This window comes from Solenopsis invicta, chromosome 7 (assembly GCF_016802725.1).
Source record: "Solenopsis invicta isolate M01_SB chromosome 7, UNIL_Sinv_3.0, whole genome shotgun sequence".
Taxonomy (NCBI): Eukaryota; Metazoa; Arthropoda; class Insecta; order Hymenoptera; family Formicidae; genus Solenopsis; species Solenopsis invicta.
The window spans coordinates 6,173,956-6,187,472 of record NC_052670.1 but is presented as its reverse complement, the minus strand read 5'-3'; the positions used below and the strand labels follow the sequence as shown (position 1 = coordinate 6,187,472).

Sequence of the window (13,517 nt, the reverse complement as noted above, 5' to 3'; positions counted from 1 at the left end):
TAACTAACATTTTTGGCGCTGGGACATTTCTATTGGCAAGCTTGATAGTTCTGATGTTGCTCATCCTGCGCGTTTTCGTGCTATATGTATAGAAGTTTTGTTTGAAAACTTATTTAAATAAAAGGACATTTCGAGAGTAATATTTGAAGAGTGATCCCTGTTATTATGCTAGACATTCATTTCTGATATATTTTTTGCGCATGATCTGCGATATGGAGGACATTGAACGTTTTATAAAGGTTGTGCAGCAAAAAAGGCTCACTAATCAACGCAAATTGGAACGTCTTGACGTGGAGTCCGATGAGCATAGGAAGATAATGAAGGAATTGCGAGACTTGAGACGTAAGCTCTTCCGGATTATTTAATTGGAATTGTTTTGCCATTGAGAATTATTACAATTATATGTGTAAAAACGTCCCATTGTTCACAGGAGAGGGGGAACAATGCAAGGAAAATATCACAAAGCACCTCAATACGATTACATCGCACAAGCATTCCATACACAAGATTGTACACTCTACACAGGATATCTCAGGCTTGCCCGTGCCGCACGATTATGCACAGTATGTATAAACTTTTTATATTTCCTCTTGAAATATCAGGGAGAAGTTTTATAACAATAAAACTTTAATACTGTTTTAGAGACATGACAACTATGTTTACTGATGCGATCGAATTCTTGAATAATGTAGGAGATATTCATAAAGCACTGACTAATGTCAAAGAGAATAATGTGGATCCTTCAAAGTTGATTCAAGCTGTGGTAAATACTGGAAATTATTCAGATATTGGAGATAAAAATATCTTTAATGTCTATATTTTTCATCTGTCTTAGACAACATGCACAGAAGATGTAGGAAATAAGTTGTATCAAACAAAACGCAGTATTGCCCAGTTGGAAACATTGAAGGAAAATATAACAACACTCCAACAGTATATTTTGGATAGTAGCACTATTGAAGGTAATATTTGATCTTAGTTTTTCAATCTATCAATCTTAGTTATATTAATATTATTAATAGTAATGTTGCTTATTGTTTATTGAAGATTGGATGATAATGTGGCTTTAAACAATAATAATGAGAAATTTGAGACATAGTAATTAATTTAGACTATAGTAACTAAAGGCTATAATTTTCAGAGGAGAGTATAAATTTAACAACTATCCATGGAGAGTCAACAGATAGCATATCAACTATCACATCATAAACATTTATTGTCTGTTATTTAGAATATATAAAATATTAAATTAAGTTTTCATGCAAAAAGTATATAATATGTATTTGTTGAATGTTGTATCAAAATTTCATGGCAGTCATGTATATTGAATGTTATCCAATTGATCATCTAGATTCAACTTCAACATAACTAATTGGGGGTCAACGACTTCCTGAAAAATAATTGTATGTATATATTTTTGTAAAATATTCATAAAATAATTCAAAATAAACAACTACAATTTCATAATTATTTTGTTCTTACTGTAAAGTGAGTAGTAACTTGAAACTCGTGTTGCTGATTAGATAATGTTTGCTTATCTATGTAATTATATGGGGTATTTGTACTTTTTTTCACTTTCTCCAAAGTCAATTTTTCACTGAAAAAATTAAACATATTAGTTTTTTTACACTTATTAAAATTAATTTAATTCTATCATGTTACCTTGCCAAATTGATCTTTCCAAATTTGCCATAATGATGATCGAATTTAGCTTTATGCTCATTTTCAATGTGATGAACATCTCTTAATGCTTTAACAGCTTCCTCATTTTTCGCGAATGCTATCTGGATAATTATTTACTTGTTATACACAGTATCTAAATGTATTGCATATATATTAATTATCATTACTTGTGTAAAACTTTCGAGATCTTGGGCACGTGCTAAGAGCCGATATTCCTTTTCCTGCAAGGCCTGCTGCTGCATCTCGAGATGTTTAATTTTTTCTTGCCATTTCAGTCGTTCCTGATTCGCAAGTATAGTAGCCTCTTGTGCTGCTTTTATAGCAGCTACTGACTGTAAAATATTTCTTTTATTTCCCTAATATATATTCTATTTCATATTGATTTAAACTTTTAATTTACCTCTATCTTTATAATATTATCCGAATTACTTTTTATTGTCCTTAAAACTTCATATTGCTTCTTTTTAGCCGCGATTGTTTCTTTCTCTTTTGTTAAAGTCTTCAGTTGATTCTCTTGTTCATTAAACCAAGATTCTTTCAAAGCCTTACAATATATTGTAAATAAAATTTTTAAGTAGCACAATATATGTTTAGATATTAATTATCTATACTGAATAATTACCTGTAAATGATTACGCTCCCATTGCACTTTTTCTTCAAACAATTCTTTTTCGTGCAATAACGATTGCTCCCTTTTTTGTAACGTTTCCAATGCCTGATTAAGGACGACACTCTTTTTCTCTAACTCAAGCATCAATTGTGTGACATGCGAATCTAATCTGTCCGCTACTTTCATTATTTTTTCACGTTCTTGTTCCAGCGATTTTTGTTGCTTCTTTATTTCCACATTTTGTACTGTAACAATATATTGCATAAAATGAATAAAGACTATAAATAACTTAAAATTACTTATCTAACAGAATGTTTTACATACTTTGCACATCTTCCTCCTGACTCTTTAAATAATACTCTCTTAATTTTACACTTTGGTCGTCCCTTTGATCAGTCTTTTCTTGCATATTTTTTATATTCTCTATAATAAAATCAGTTTTTTGTAACAAATTCTGCAGATCAGTCTTGTGGGTTGCTATGGTCGTCATAGCTAAATTTTCTATCTCTCTCATTTTTAATATGTTTTCTATGGTATCAAAATGCTCTTTCTGTAGCAGTCTTATATTTTGAGAATGGCGTTCATAAATTTCTTCTATCGATTGTGTATGCTCTTTCTAAATAAAATAAGTAATGTTAAAGCTAATATTAATTGTAACAGTATCAATGATATATTGAGAATTTTAAAATACTGAAAAGTACCTTTAAATTCTGTACTTCTTCTTTGTAAAATGTCTCAATTTGTACTTTTTCATTTTTCAGCTTTTCAATCTTTGCTTCATAATCTGCCTCTAAACATTCAAGTTCTTGCTGCATTCTCTTTTCCAATGTATCTGTTCTTTCTTGCAAAAATCCTATTTGTCGCCTTTGGAACAATTATACAAAAAATATTTGAAAAAGAATTGTCAATTTTAATTTAATATAATAATTTAACATAATAATTCTACTTACTTATATGATTCATCTAAAATCATTATTTCATTTTCATATTTTTCATTTAAACTATGTAACATTACTGACAAGTGAGATTTTTCTAATTCTAATTTATGAATTGCATTTTCGTAGCCTATGCTTTTGGGAATTAAGTTACTGCGCGCATCTTCCGAATTTGTATTTACGTCAGAAGCAATTGGAACGGCCATTATGTTGGACTGCATCATAAGATTAAATATAAATCATAGTTACAAAATAATCATGTATATGTTTCTTTTATTAGACATTTTAGTGCTTACTTTAGAATAATTTTCTTCAATTTCCTGTGTCTTATGTTCATTAATTTCTATTCCTTGATTGTCTGAGAATTGTGACAATCTTTCTTTCTCATGTGGCAGTGGTCTAGCTACCATTGTCTTATCCTCTTGTGATACGTTTGCTACCTATAATGAATAATTTAAAAAGTAAAACTCTCTCTCTCTCTCTCTCTTTCTATTTTCATCAAACAATTTTTGTACCAGTAATATATCTTACCCCTTGAATAATTTTATCAGAGCTAGATCTATGTTTGCTAAATAATTCTTCTGTAGGCGTTACTCTTTCCTGAACATGATCACTAGTTTTATCTTCTGGCGTTTTCTTAGGTTCCAACCAATCTGGTAAATATTCTTTAGTTTCCAATTTCTGTCTACTAGGATCTGCAGATACTGTACGTCTCTCCATAGTCTTTTAATTTAGAACAGAATTATTAAGCATGAATATAGAAAGGAAAATTAAATATTACATTTTAAATATGCAAGCTTATTAAATTTATATTTACAGTTTGATCAGTTTGATTTGATGTTGTGCCCAAAGAGAATAATCCCAGAGGATCATTGATTATCTCTGAAGTTCTTTTGCCTCTACGAGGCTCTCTCGTTCCAAAAGCTGTTGGTGCGTACGTCGAATGCTGCGACTGTGTTCTGGAAACTTCGGCTGCGTGCTGTGTAACTTCTAGCTCTAGTTGTATGGACTTTTTACTAACTGATTCTTTTAGTGGTGATGTGTGCGACGTATCTCCAAACAAATCTTGCATCAATGATAATTTTTTTGCCTTATCATCCAATGCTTTTGGCTTCTCAATTCCTGTAGCGTTTAATGCAGATGTCAAGCCAGTCTCTTTTTCATCTGACTTTGAACTCAACAATGATTCATTGGAGATCTTTTTACTGAACAAATCGTCTATTATACTTCGCTTATCCCTTACTGCTATTGGATTCTTTTGGATCGACGGCAAATCTTCCTTGTCAGCTAACAAACTAGCTAGTGGATCGTCTTCATCTACAAAGGAAAAATAATAAAATAATCTATACATAAAAATATAAGAAAATTATGAGAAAACTGTTGTATTTTTTCAAGTATTATGCTCAGATAAATAAAACTTATAAAATGTATATCAATTAGTGTCTTTTAATTGAACCTGCAAATGTAATTCTTTTTTTGCCATTTTCAGCGGATGGATTTCTCCTAAATGCATTATTGAACAGCTTGTCGTCCAAGCTGTCCATATCCTCCACCATCTCTATTTCCGTCGCATTCGCGCGACAATTTCGGTCTCGATTGTAAAATATATTACAAATCAGTTTGCGTAATTCATAGACGATGCCAATTATTATTCTAGCCGTATATTAATAGTAATCGACTTAATAATAAAAATGTCATGTGCAGTCAGCGTCAGCATTCGAGAAGTGCATTGTGAAGGAGACAATTATCGACCGAAAACATTTCAATGTGTGTGTGTGTGTGTGTGTGTGTGTGTATGTGTGTGTGTGTGTGTCTCCAACTATTTATTATTTTTTTTTTTCTCGCTCAAAACCCATTATAATTACATTCAAAGGACCCCAGCGAGATCTATGAGGTCCTTTAAGAAAAATCGTCGAAGCCATTCATGAGAGAATACATTCATGTTGTTTTTTCTGTCCGAGAAACAAAACAATCTCCTCACGTTGAGCCCCACCCCCCACCGTTGACGATTTATCGCCGCAAGAATACGGCCGATGTCACATCGACGAGAACTCACAGCATGTGCCATGCAGTGCCATGTGGAGTCGACTTAAAGGCCGAAGTCTAATTCGGAGTCGATGCCAGCGCGCCACGTGATCGCGCACCAAGCACCAAGTCGATCACCGAACCTTTTTCCGTGTATGCCTCTCATACCGCAGGTAGTGTGGTGAACAGTGGTGAATGAACGATAAGCGCGGGGACGATCGTAGCCAGCTCGCGTCACACGATTCCTCGGTCGCGGGTCCTGACAGAGCGCGTGAAAGCGAGGAAGAAAGAAGCAGGGGAGAAAGAGGATGGTGTCGAGACGACTGTGAGTCGGCGGGATAATCTGGGGTCCGACAGCAGCGAAACGGCGCGCGCGGAACAGGCAAGAGAAACGAGCGTCGTGATGCTGTCGACTCCGCTGATGCCGATCACCACACGCTGGTCCTCGTCGTCGTCGTGAGCGGTGACACCCACGAGCTAATACCGCGATGCAATCCATTTACTGGACTGGACGGTTGCTGTCGCGCGCGCTCTGGAACGGCATCGCGAGCTATAGTACCGCGTGCGGCTCCGAGCAGCATTCGAGCGCGGTCGTTGCATGCAGCAGGCGCCGCGAGGCCTCGCTCGTCTCCGCCGTGTGCGGTTTTCCGAAGGACTTTGCCCGGAGCCGGATACGCAGGGGCCAATTTGGCGACGACGCCTGGTTCACTGCCAGATTCAGGACAGCCGAAGTCATAGGTGGGACCAGGGAGCATGCATGGAAGTTTCCGCGATTGCACCCTCCTTAGTTTGCGCGTCGCCTATACTGCCAGTTCGTTCTTTCCAACTGCACTCCCTCTCAAAATCGTTCTCTTTCTTCCTCCAAATCCCAAATTAGACATACATTTGTCTAATAAGGACCTGGCAAAGGATCCAAGATAAAGTCGCTGAAAGGATTCACTTTAAAACTAATTTCACTTATGATTTTTTTGTCTTCCCTTCTCTCTTCCCTCGAATCTTGTTTGTTGCCTGTTTCTGTTTGATTGCGGATGATTTATGTAGTACAACTGGAAGGAATAAACTTATGCTTTATTTACAAAATGACAAATAAGTTGATTGGTAATAATGTGAAATTCTTAAATCATTAATCAAATCAAAGAAGTAAGAAAAAAAATTGTCTTCTTTGGATCAGACCATTTAGATTCCAAATTCACTCTTGGAGAAAAAAAGAATTATTTTTTTTAATTGCCTTATATTTGCTACATATAAAATAAGTTATTATTTAAAGGTGTATTGTTCATTTGGAGAAGAAAGAAAAGAAATTTTGGGAAAAAAGAGAGAAAAAAAATTGTTTAAAAAAAAACAGAAAATTTCAATCACAAAGAGCAGAATTTCTGATTTGGCTTAAAATTATATTAAAACAAAAAAATATATAATAAACATATTACATTGTCTAATTGTCTGTCATGGTGTTTGACTGAACCTTTTGCTGCACTTTCTACACTTTTTTTATCATTTATTCCTATTTTTATTCAAAGCCTGAATAAAAAGGCTTTATTTTAATTAAATTTTATAAGACTTTAAATCATTAATTTTTTAAATAAATTTTTCACTAATTTTTTGCATATAATTATATATCATTTTATTTTAAATATGAAAGTATAATCAACACACCTTTGAATAAAGATATAATAATCAAGAGAAGCAAATATATCGCGTGTGTGTGTGTTGCGTGTTGTCTACATTCATTTTTTAATTATTTTTACTCTAGATAGATTAATATGTAATGTAATGTTTATACATTTATTAAACATAAAGTATCTAATTATATCAAACGTGTCCGCAATCTGTTTATTGCTGCTTTCTTGATATAGATTGTTTATTTAAATTATTTATAAAATAATAGTTTAAGAATAATTTTGGGCATAGATAATTGTTGATTTACAGATCTTGATTTCAAACTGTATAATTATAGTGATATATATATAAATTTTTTTTCAATAGTCTCAACTTTTAAATTATGTTTTGTACTTGAAAACATAAAATTAACTAGCAGTTATTTAGATAACTGCTTTATATATACTTATCTTATAATGTTGCAGGTGTGGCTGATGGTGTAGGAGGATGGCGACACTATGGAATTGATCCAGGAGAGTTTTCTAATTTCTTAATGAGGACATGTGAGAGACTAGTCTCCATGGGCAGATTTACACCTACAGAACCAGCTGGCTTATTAGCACGTAGTTACTATGAATTGTTAGAAAATAAACAACCAATATTAGGTAATTGATTATTTTCAATCATACATAAAAAGTTAGAAGATAAATCACAATTATTTAAAAATATTGTCCATGTTGACATTGTTTGTGACATTAGCATTTTTTTTTCGACTGTGCAGGTAGCAGCACCGCATGCGTAATAGTTCTTAATAAAGAGACGAGCAGCATTTACGCGGCCAATATAGGAGATAGCGGATTTGTAGTCGTTCGAAAGGGAGAGGTGATACATCGATCCTCAGAGCAACAACATTATTTCAATACTCCCTTCCAGTTGTCGCTGCCACCTCCAGGACACTCTGATCTAGTACTTCGTGACAGGTAAATATTTTTTCCATATATTTATATGTTCTGCTTATATATCTCTGCATATTTCTGTAACTGTCAGTATTAATATATTATACAATATAATCGCCCTCTGAAACATAATTATAAATCATTATTTTCCTTTTCAGTCCAGAATCCGCCGATACTTCGAGTTTCGGAGTCGAGGACGGCGATGTAATCCTTCTGGCAACCGACGGGGTATTTGACAATGTGCCTGACCAGTTGCTAGTCACCGAGATGCGTAAAGTCGAGGGCGAGAGGGATCCAACGAAAATACAGTGCGTCGCTAACACAATAGCATGGATGGCGCGTCGTCTAGCTTTCGACGGCGCCTTCATGTCTCCGTTTGCTCAAAATGCCCGGGAGAACGGGATCGATGCAATAGGTATGTAAAAGATACTGTTAATTATTTATGCTATTTTAAGCAACAGCGTTTTTCAAAAAGTTTTTCATGTAAAGAAAAAATCGCTTTATATAAAAATATTTTTTAAAATCCACGAGATAAATTCATGATATACTAAAATTTTATTATTTCTCTTTTATAGAAAAAAATTAGATAATTAAAAGTTTATTTGATCCACTTGTTTGAACTTAATTCACTAATATGAATAAACGCACACAATTTAAATTAAGAATATTCGACGAAAGGGCGTACAAAAGTAGATTTTAAAACTTCCAGGTGGTAAACCGGACGATATCACGGTGCTTTTAGCAACAGTGGCGATATGATAAAACAATAAGGAACAAGTGTACAATAGAGCCCTGATGATCATTGTATTATAGTCCATGTCATCGCGTATATGTATTTAGTTATACATCATTATATTAATCCTATTACGCTAATCATTTATTATTTAAATCGAAATAAATGGTTTTGTAAAATCACTTCTTATTCTATTCATTATTATTCATTTCTTTACAGCTCTTTAATAATTATTAACGTACTCTTTGGCGATTGCGGATGTGCTTGTTGATTCACCCTTTCAGCATCTACGTGTCACATATCGCATGTCTACTTTCGGTAAATTTGTCACTTTCTTTAGACGTAAGCGTTTTTACACGTCTAAAAGTAAAAAAAATATTTAAATGAATCAAGATTAACAAGAAATATTTCATAGTTCTTATGTACTTAACCAGATACTGAAAGAGTTAATACAAACGCCTCCTAACAGGAACCGATCAAGTGTGTAATCATTGTTAACTGTATCAGAATGACAATGTTAATGTTTAAGAAATGACCGGCAATTTCATAATTAATAACTTAAAAATCTAAAATCGCAACATCCACGTCAGAATAACAAATATAATATATTAAGCTAAGAATGCGAAGAATACATCGTGCAAAGGAAAAGCATATTCTACAATCCTGGAAGCCAAAGATATAAGAGAAGATAAATATGTGCAAGTCTCTAAAAAATTAGAACGGTATAAAGATTTGAATATAGCATTTAAAAGAAGAATTTAAAACTCAAAACCTGAGGATCTTATAAAAATTGCGATTAAAACGATAATTATTTCTCGCAATCGCATGGGAGTTCAAATTTTTTATATTTTTGTCTAATCGGTAATACTGTAAAATAAATTTGCATTAACATTTAAAGTGGTGACCTACGTTAAAAATCCACATCTGTTCAGCTTATAATTGCACATAGCGCTCACGAGAATCACAGAAAAAGTTATGTCCAAGCTGATTATTAATTGTACTTAGCAACGTAATTGTCAAACAGAAGAAAAAATAAAAATCTAAAGACGCAAAGCTACATTAAAATTTAATGCACATCTTTAAAAATTCGAATAGTTATCATTAAAAAATAAAATCGTTTAAGAAATAAAACTCAAAATTTGCTACCACAGTAATTAACTAATAGATTGTCCTTAGAAACAACATTTTTCATCGATTTCACAATGAAATAACAGAAAGAAAAAGCGACGCGATTAACTATAATCAAGTCTCCGTTATATTCATATAGTACATAATATACACATATAAACAAAGTGTGGGAAGTGTGTGTATATATATTATTTCTTTAGTTTATATTTAACGATTTGTACTTTGTAGATGTTGCCTAGATTACACTTCGCTACGATAATAAATATAAATAAATGCTTTAGTACATTTTAAAATAGTCTCCCTTGCACAATGGCATTTTTCTGTCTCTCTCTTTCTCTCTCACTTTCTCCCATCGATACTTGCAAGAATTATGAGCACGGTTAGTATATCACAATTACCACCGATCGCAAATATCTTACAAAAGTGACACTCTCGATACAATAAATCTAATTAATTCGCGAGTGAAAAATTACATTATCCCCGTGCTGAGCCGGAAGTTTATGTTCACTGACAGACGGGATTTAACCCTTGGAATGCCAATTCAGTTGCACTCGCGTGCATAAAAATACTATATCTATCGAATTGAAGAATTCTGAATTCCACAGATAATAAATCTGCGCAAATTTTAACACTTGTTATTACTCTAAAACTTTTTCTCGCTATATCTCTAGGATGAAACAAGCTACTGTACACATTAGAATTTCGTATATAAAGAGCTTGGACTAATAATATCTAATAACTTAAATTACTAATTTTTTAATCATTCAACTCATTTCAAACTTGTTGGAGAATCTGATTGGAAACAATATAAATTTGCACCTTATAGTTTGAATAGAGTAATTTAATCCATCATATTTTCTGCAATAACGCTAAAAGAGCAACACTTGGCTTCCAAAGAGTTAATATTAATATCATCAATAGAAGCAGCAGTATTGGATTCTGTACGCAGAAACAAATATCAAAGAACACGTATGAATGTGCAAATGGAATTAAAGAAAATCAATAACAGATACCATGCATATCTCTGTAATTGTTTTGTTTATACGCAGAGTGTATAAAATGTTAACACACATTCTTTTCTACGAATTCTTTGAAAAGTTTGAAGATAGCTTTCTCTCGACGATAATTTTATGATTATTATTAGACTAACTAAACTATCATAAATTTTAATTTTTTTGTAATAAAATCTTTAATTAGGTATGTTCTGCCGAATTTTCGCTAAAATATCAGCACCAGGCTTGAACGAAACGAAATCACCCAATCTCTTACACACTCTATATATTATTCTTTACGTGTGTCTCAATATATATCTTTGCATACAAATCCGGGCACTAAATTGTTGACAATTCCAAAGGAACAATGATGGAGACGCGCGTTTCCGCAACGTCTTAGGGCAATTCGACACAACAGCATTGGGAAGCAAATGTTGAATTTGTCGATCATTGCACATTAGCTTCCTGTCCCCAATTGAAGCCACCCGGCCGGTCTTCCGGCGGCGGCATATAATCTGGATCCTCGGGATGTGCGTCAAACAGAGTCTTACTGAGAATGAAAGAAATATATGCTTATCTCTTCTTTCATCAATGATAGTTTATCATTTGCTTGACACTTAACTTTAAAATGTTCCTTGATAAAATTTTCCGATCGATAATTTAATTAACAAATGAACTAATTCATTTGATTTTAAATAATAATCATAATTTTAATCTTAATTTCATTTAAAAATAAATGTAGATAAGTAAGAATTACATTACTTACAGTATTTGCGGAGTTTTCAGAATTCGAAAACCGCCTCTTATCCGCGGAAATACATCCTCCGCGAAATAGTAAGTATGTCCTACCGCCATTCCCACAAGATCGACCCATATCGTATTGCCAAGCAAAACAGAAAAGCCTAACAGCACCCACGGTAAATATGGAGCCTGAAAAAAAAATCAAAATTATCAGTAATCATAGCATGACAAACACTTGTCGAATGATGCAATAATTAATTCTAATGTAGACAATGTGTGTGTGTGTGTGTGTGTGTGTGTGTGTGTGTGTGTGTGTGTTATAACAAAACAAAGATAAATCATATGTATTTTTTTAAGTTGAACTTACTTGGAAGTTCAAAAGTCCAAAGAAATTCATTCTAACAAAAGGATTTCGTCGTGACCACACGTACACCAACATTATCGTGAATGCATGTCCCAGAAACAGCAAATTGACGAAGAATGCAAAAGTCTAGGGAAATAGTTAAGGAATAACAATATATTCTCAATAAGAACAATATAAGTCACTTTGAACAACAATACTAATAATTATAATTATAAATGTTACTATTCAGAATTACTGTATTGGTTATAATTAATATTAAAAAATGTAATTTAATTATTATTAATAAAATATTAATGTTACACCTGACTAATAGACCTAAATGATAGAATTTATATAATTATAAACATTATGGAAATTATAGAAATTAAAATTTTGTTAAGGATACAATCATGCATATTCCGCCAAAGATGAACATCATCACAAAATCAGCTGTTCTCCTGCGAAAGGACCCTTCCTCCAACATCCGACAATATCGATATGTGAAGATCATATTGAATAATAGGTTGAACCCAACATTTCCGAAGAACAGGAATGTTGTTATTAATCGCCATATCTGAAATAATCCAACATATTTTGCAAATTATAGTTACAACCTGTTATAGCAATACAAGATAGAGAAAAATACAAATTTATATATTTTCCACTAATGATGATAATAACTTTTGAACTGTCTTATGTAACAAAGCCAACTAGTGATTTTGCGCAGCTATTTGCATATCTGTACTTTCGTACCTGGTACTGCTCCACAATGAGGATAGGATTGAAATACAGTTGAAACGGGGATACCAAGTCTAATTGCTGCAACATTTAAAGTAGTTACATCAGTTGATGACAAATAAATATATTTTACAAAAGTTCAATCTAGTCTATCATTTATTCAAATTTAATTAACGATATTCTCAAAGTTATCATTAGACTTTTTTTTGTGCAACGTCATTTTTATACAATCACTAGGCAAGCGTCGAGATATAAGCTGAGTCATCGAATGTGCGAACTCAAGCGTGACATTTGACAATCTTGAATTTGTACGGTAAACGAACGCGAATGCTCCTGGAAGAGTTACGGATTTCGAGAATTCCGAAAATGTTGGGAATTTAGAACGTGGAGAGAGATCGACCGCGACGACGGCGACAAGGAGCTATCGCCTGGAGCAATCGCGCGCGAGCGAGGGAGGAAAGGTGAAAAAACACGCGAGATAGATACCACGGCGAGGGTCGTGATGACACAAGCTGTGGTGTAGGCCCGCGTCACCACGGGCATCTGCATGTACTCGTGCCATAACGCTTCGTAGGCCATTGGCATCGATTGTCGGCGATCTCACGCCCGTGTTCCTTCCTTCGCACCGAGACCTCGCAGCTGCAAACACGCCGCTACCCGATCTTGATCGCTTCACCATCGCATGTCGCACCGATGCGCGGCAATGTTACCTGCACATCGTGCCCGCGTAAGCAATTTCGTCGTCGGCACACGATTTATGTACACGTAACACGTGAAACTGCCTGTCGGTCGGCGGGCGCGCGCCTGACGAATCGGTGTGAAGGGGGGTACGTCGTCGTCAGTTATCCAGCTTGGGGGATTTTCTCCCAAATTAGGTTTTCGGAAAGAAGATTCTTTGGTTTTATTGTTATCACGGCGAACTTTTTAGGATGATGAAAAGTTTAAAGGAATTTTCAGGACAGAAAAATATAAAATTCTATAACATTTTTGGAAAATTATATATATTCATATCATTTTTTATATTTATCTCATAAATG

General features: G+C 33.8%; 4 protein-coding genes across 6 annotated transcripts; 2 read left to right on the top strand and 2 right to left on the bottom strand.

Annotated features, from left to right (window-relative positions):
• The first annotated feature begins 26 nt into the window (after nt 1–26).
• Nucleotides 27–1,462, top strand: LOC105198576. Its single transcript, XM_011165369.3, has 5 exons — nt 27–342; nt 431–563; nt 643–763; nt 836–962; nt 1,142–1,462. The coding sequence occupies exons 1-5, from the start codon at nt 201–203 to the stop codon at nt 1,207–1,209; spliced, it is 591 nt and encodes a 196-aa protein (XP_011163671.1). The 5' UTR covers nt 27–200; the 3' UTR covers nt 1,210–1,462.
• Nucleotides 1,170–5,387, bottom strand: LOC105198492 (golgin subfamily A member 4). Of its 3 annotated transcripts, none has more exons than XM_039451465.1 (13): nt 5,094–5,278; nt 4,046–4,545; nt 3,760–3,951; nt 3,525–3,668; nt 3,244–3,443; nt 2,995–3,157; nt 2,618–2,909; nt 2,306–2,538; nt 2,084–2,227; nt 1,851–2,015; nt 1,663–1,784; nt 1,483–1,597; nt 1,170–1,390 (listed from the first exon to the last, which is right to left on the bottom strand). In XM_039451465.1, the coding sequence occupies exons 2-13, from the start codon at nt 4,298–4,300 to the stop codon at nt 1,316–1,318; spliced, it is 2,100 nt and encodes a 699-aa protein (XP_039307399.1). In that variant the 5' UTR covers nt 4,301–4,545; nt 5,094–5,278; the 3' UTR covers nt 1,170–1,315. The 3 variants fall into 3 exon arrangements, with proteins under 3 accessions (XP_039307399.1, XP_025986119.1, XP_025986120.1); XM_026130334.2 differs by having other exon boundaries at nt 4,685–5,270; XM_026130335.2 differs by lacking the exon at nt 5,094–5,278 and adding an exon at nt 5,285–5,387 and having other exon boundaries at nt 1,172–1,390.
• Nucleotides 5,388–5,412: 25 nt separating this feature from the next.
• LOC105198404 (protein phosphatase PTC7 homolog) lies at nt 5,413–8,720 on the top strand. Its single transcript, XM_011165140.3, has 5 exons — nt 5,413–5,991; nt 7,335–7,514; nt 7,631–7,829; nt 7,964–8,220; nt 8,515–8,720. Exons 1-5 carry the CDS (start codon nt 5,742–5,744, stop codon nt 8,562–8,564), a joined length of 936 nt encoding a protein of 311 aa, XP_011163442.1. The 5' UTR covers nt 5,413–5,741; the 3' UTR covers nt 8,565–8,720.
• Nucleotides 8,342–13,304, bottom strand: LOC105198316 (derlin-2). The gene is made up of 6 exons (XM_011165033.3): nt 12,967–13,304; nt 12,496–12,561; nt 12,149–12,316; nt 11,767–11,889; nt 11,425–11,588; nt 8,342–11,208 (listed from the first exon to the last, which is right to left on the bottom strand). Exons 1-6 carry the CDS (start codon nt 13,063–13,065, stop codon nt 11,106–11,108), a joined length of 723 nt encoding a protein of 240 aa, XP_011163335.1. The 5' UTR covers nt 13,066–13,304; the 3' UTR covers nt 8,342–11,105.
• Nucleotides 13,305–13,517: the final 213 nt, after the last annotated feature.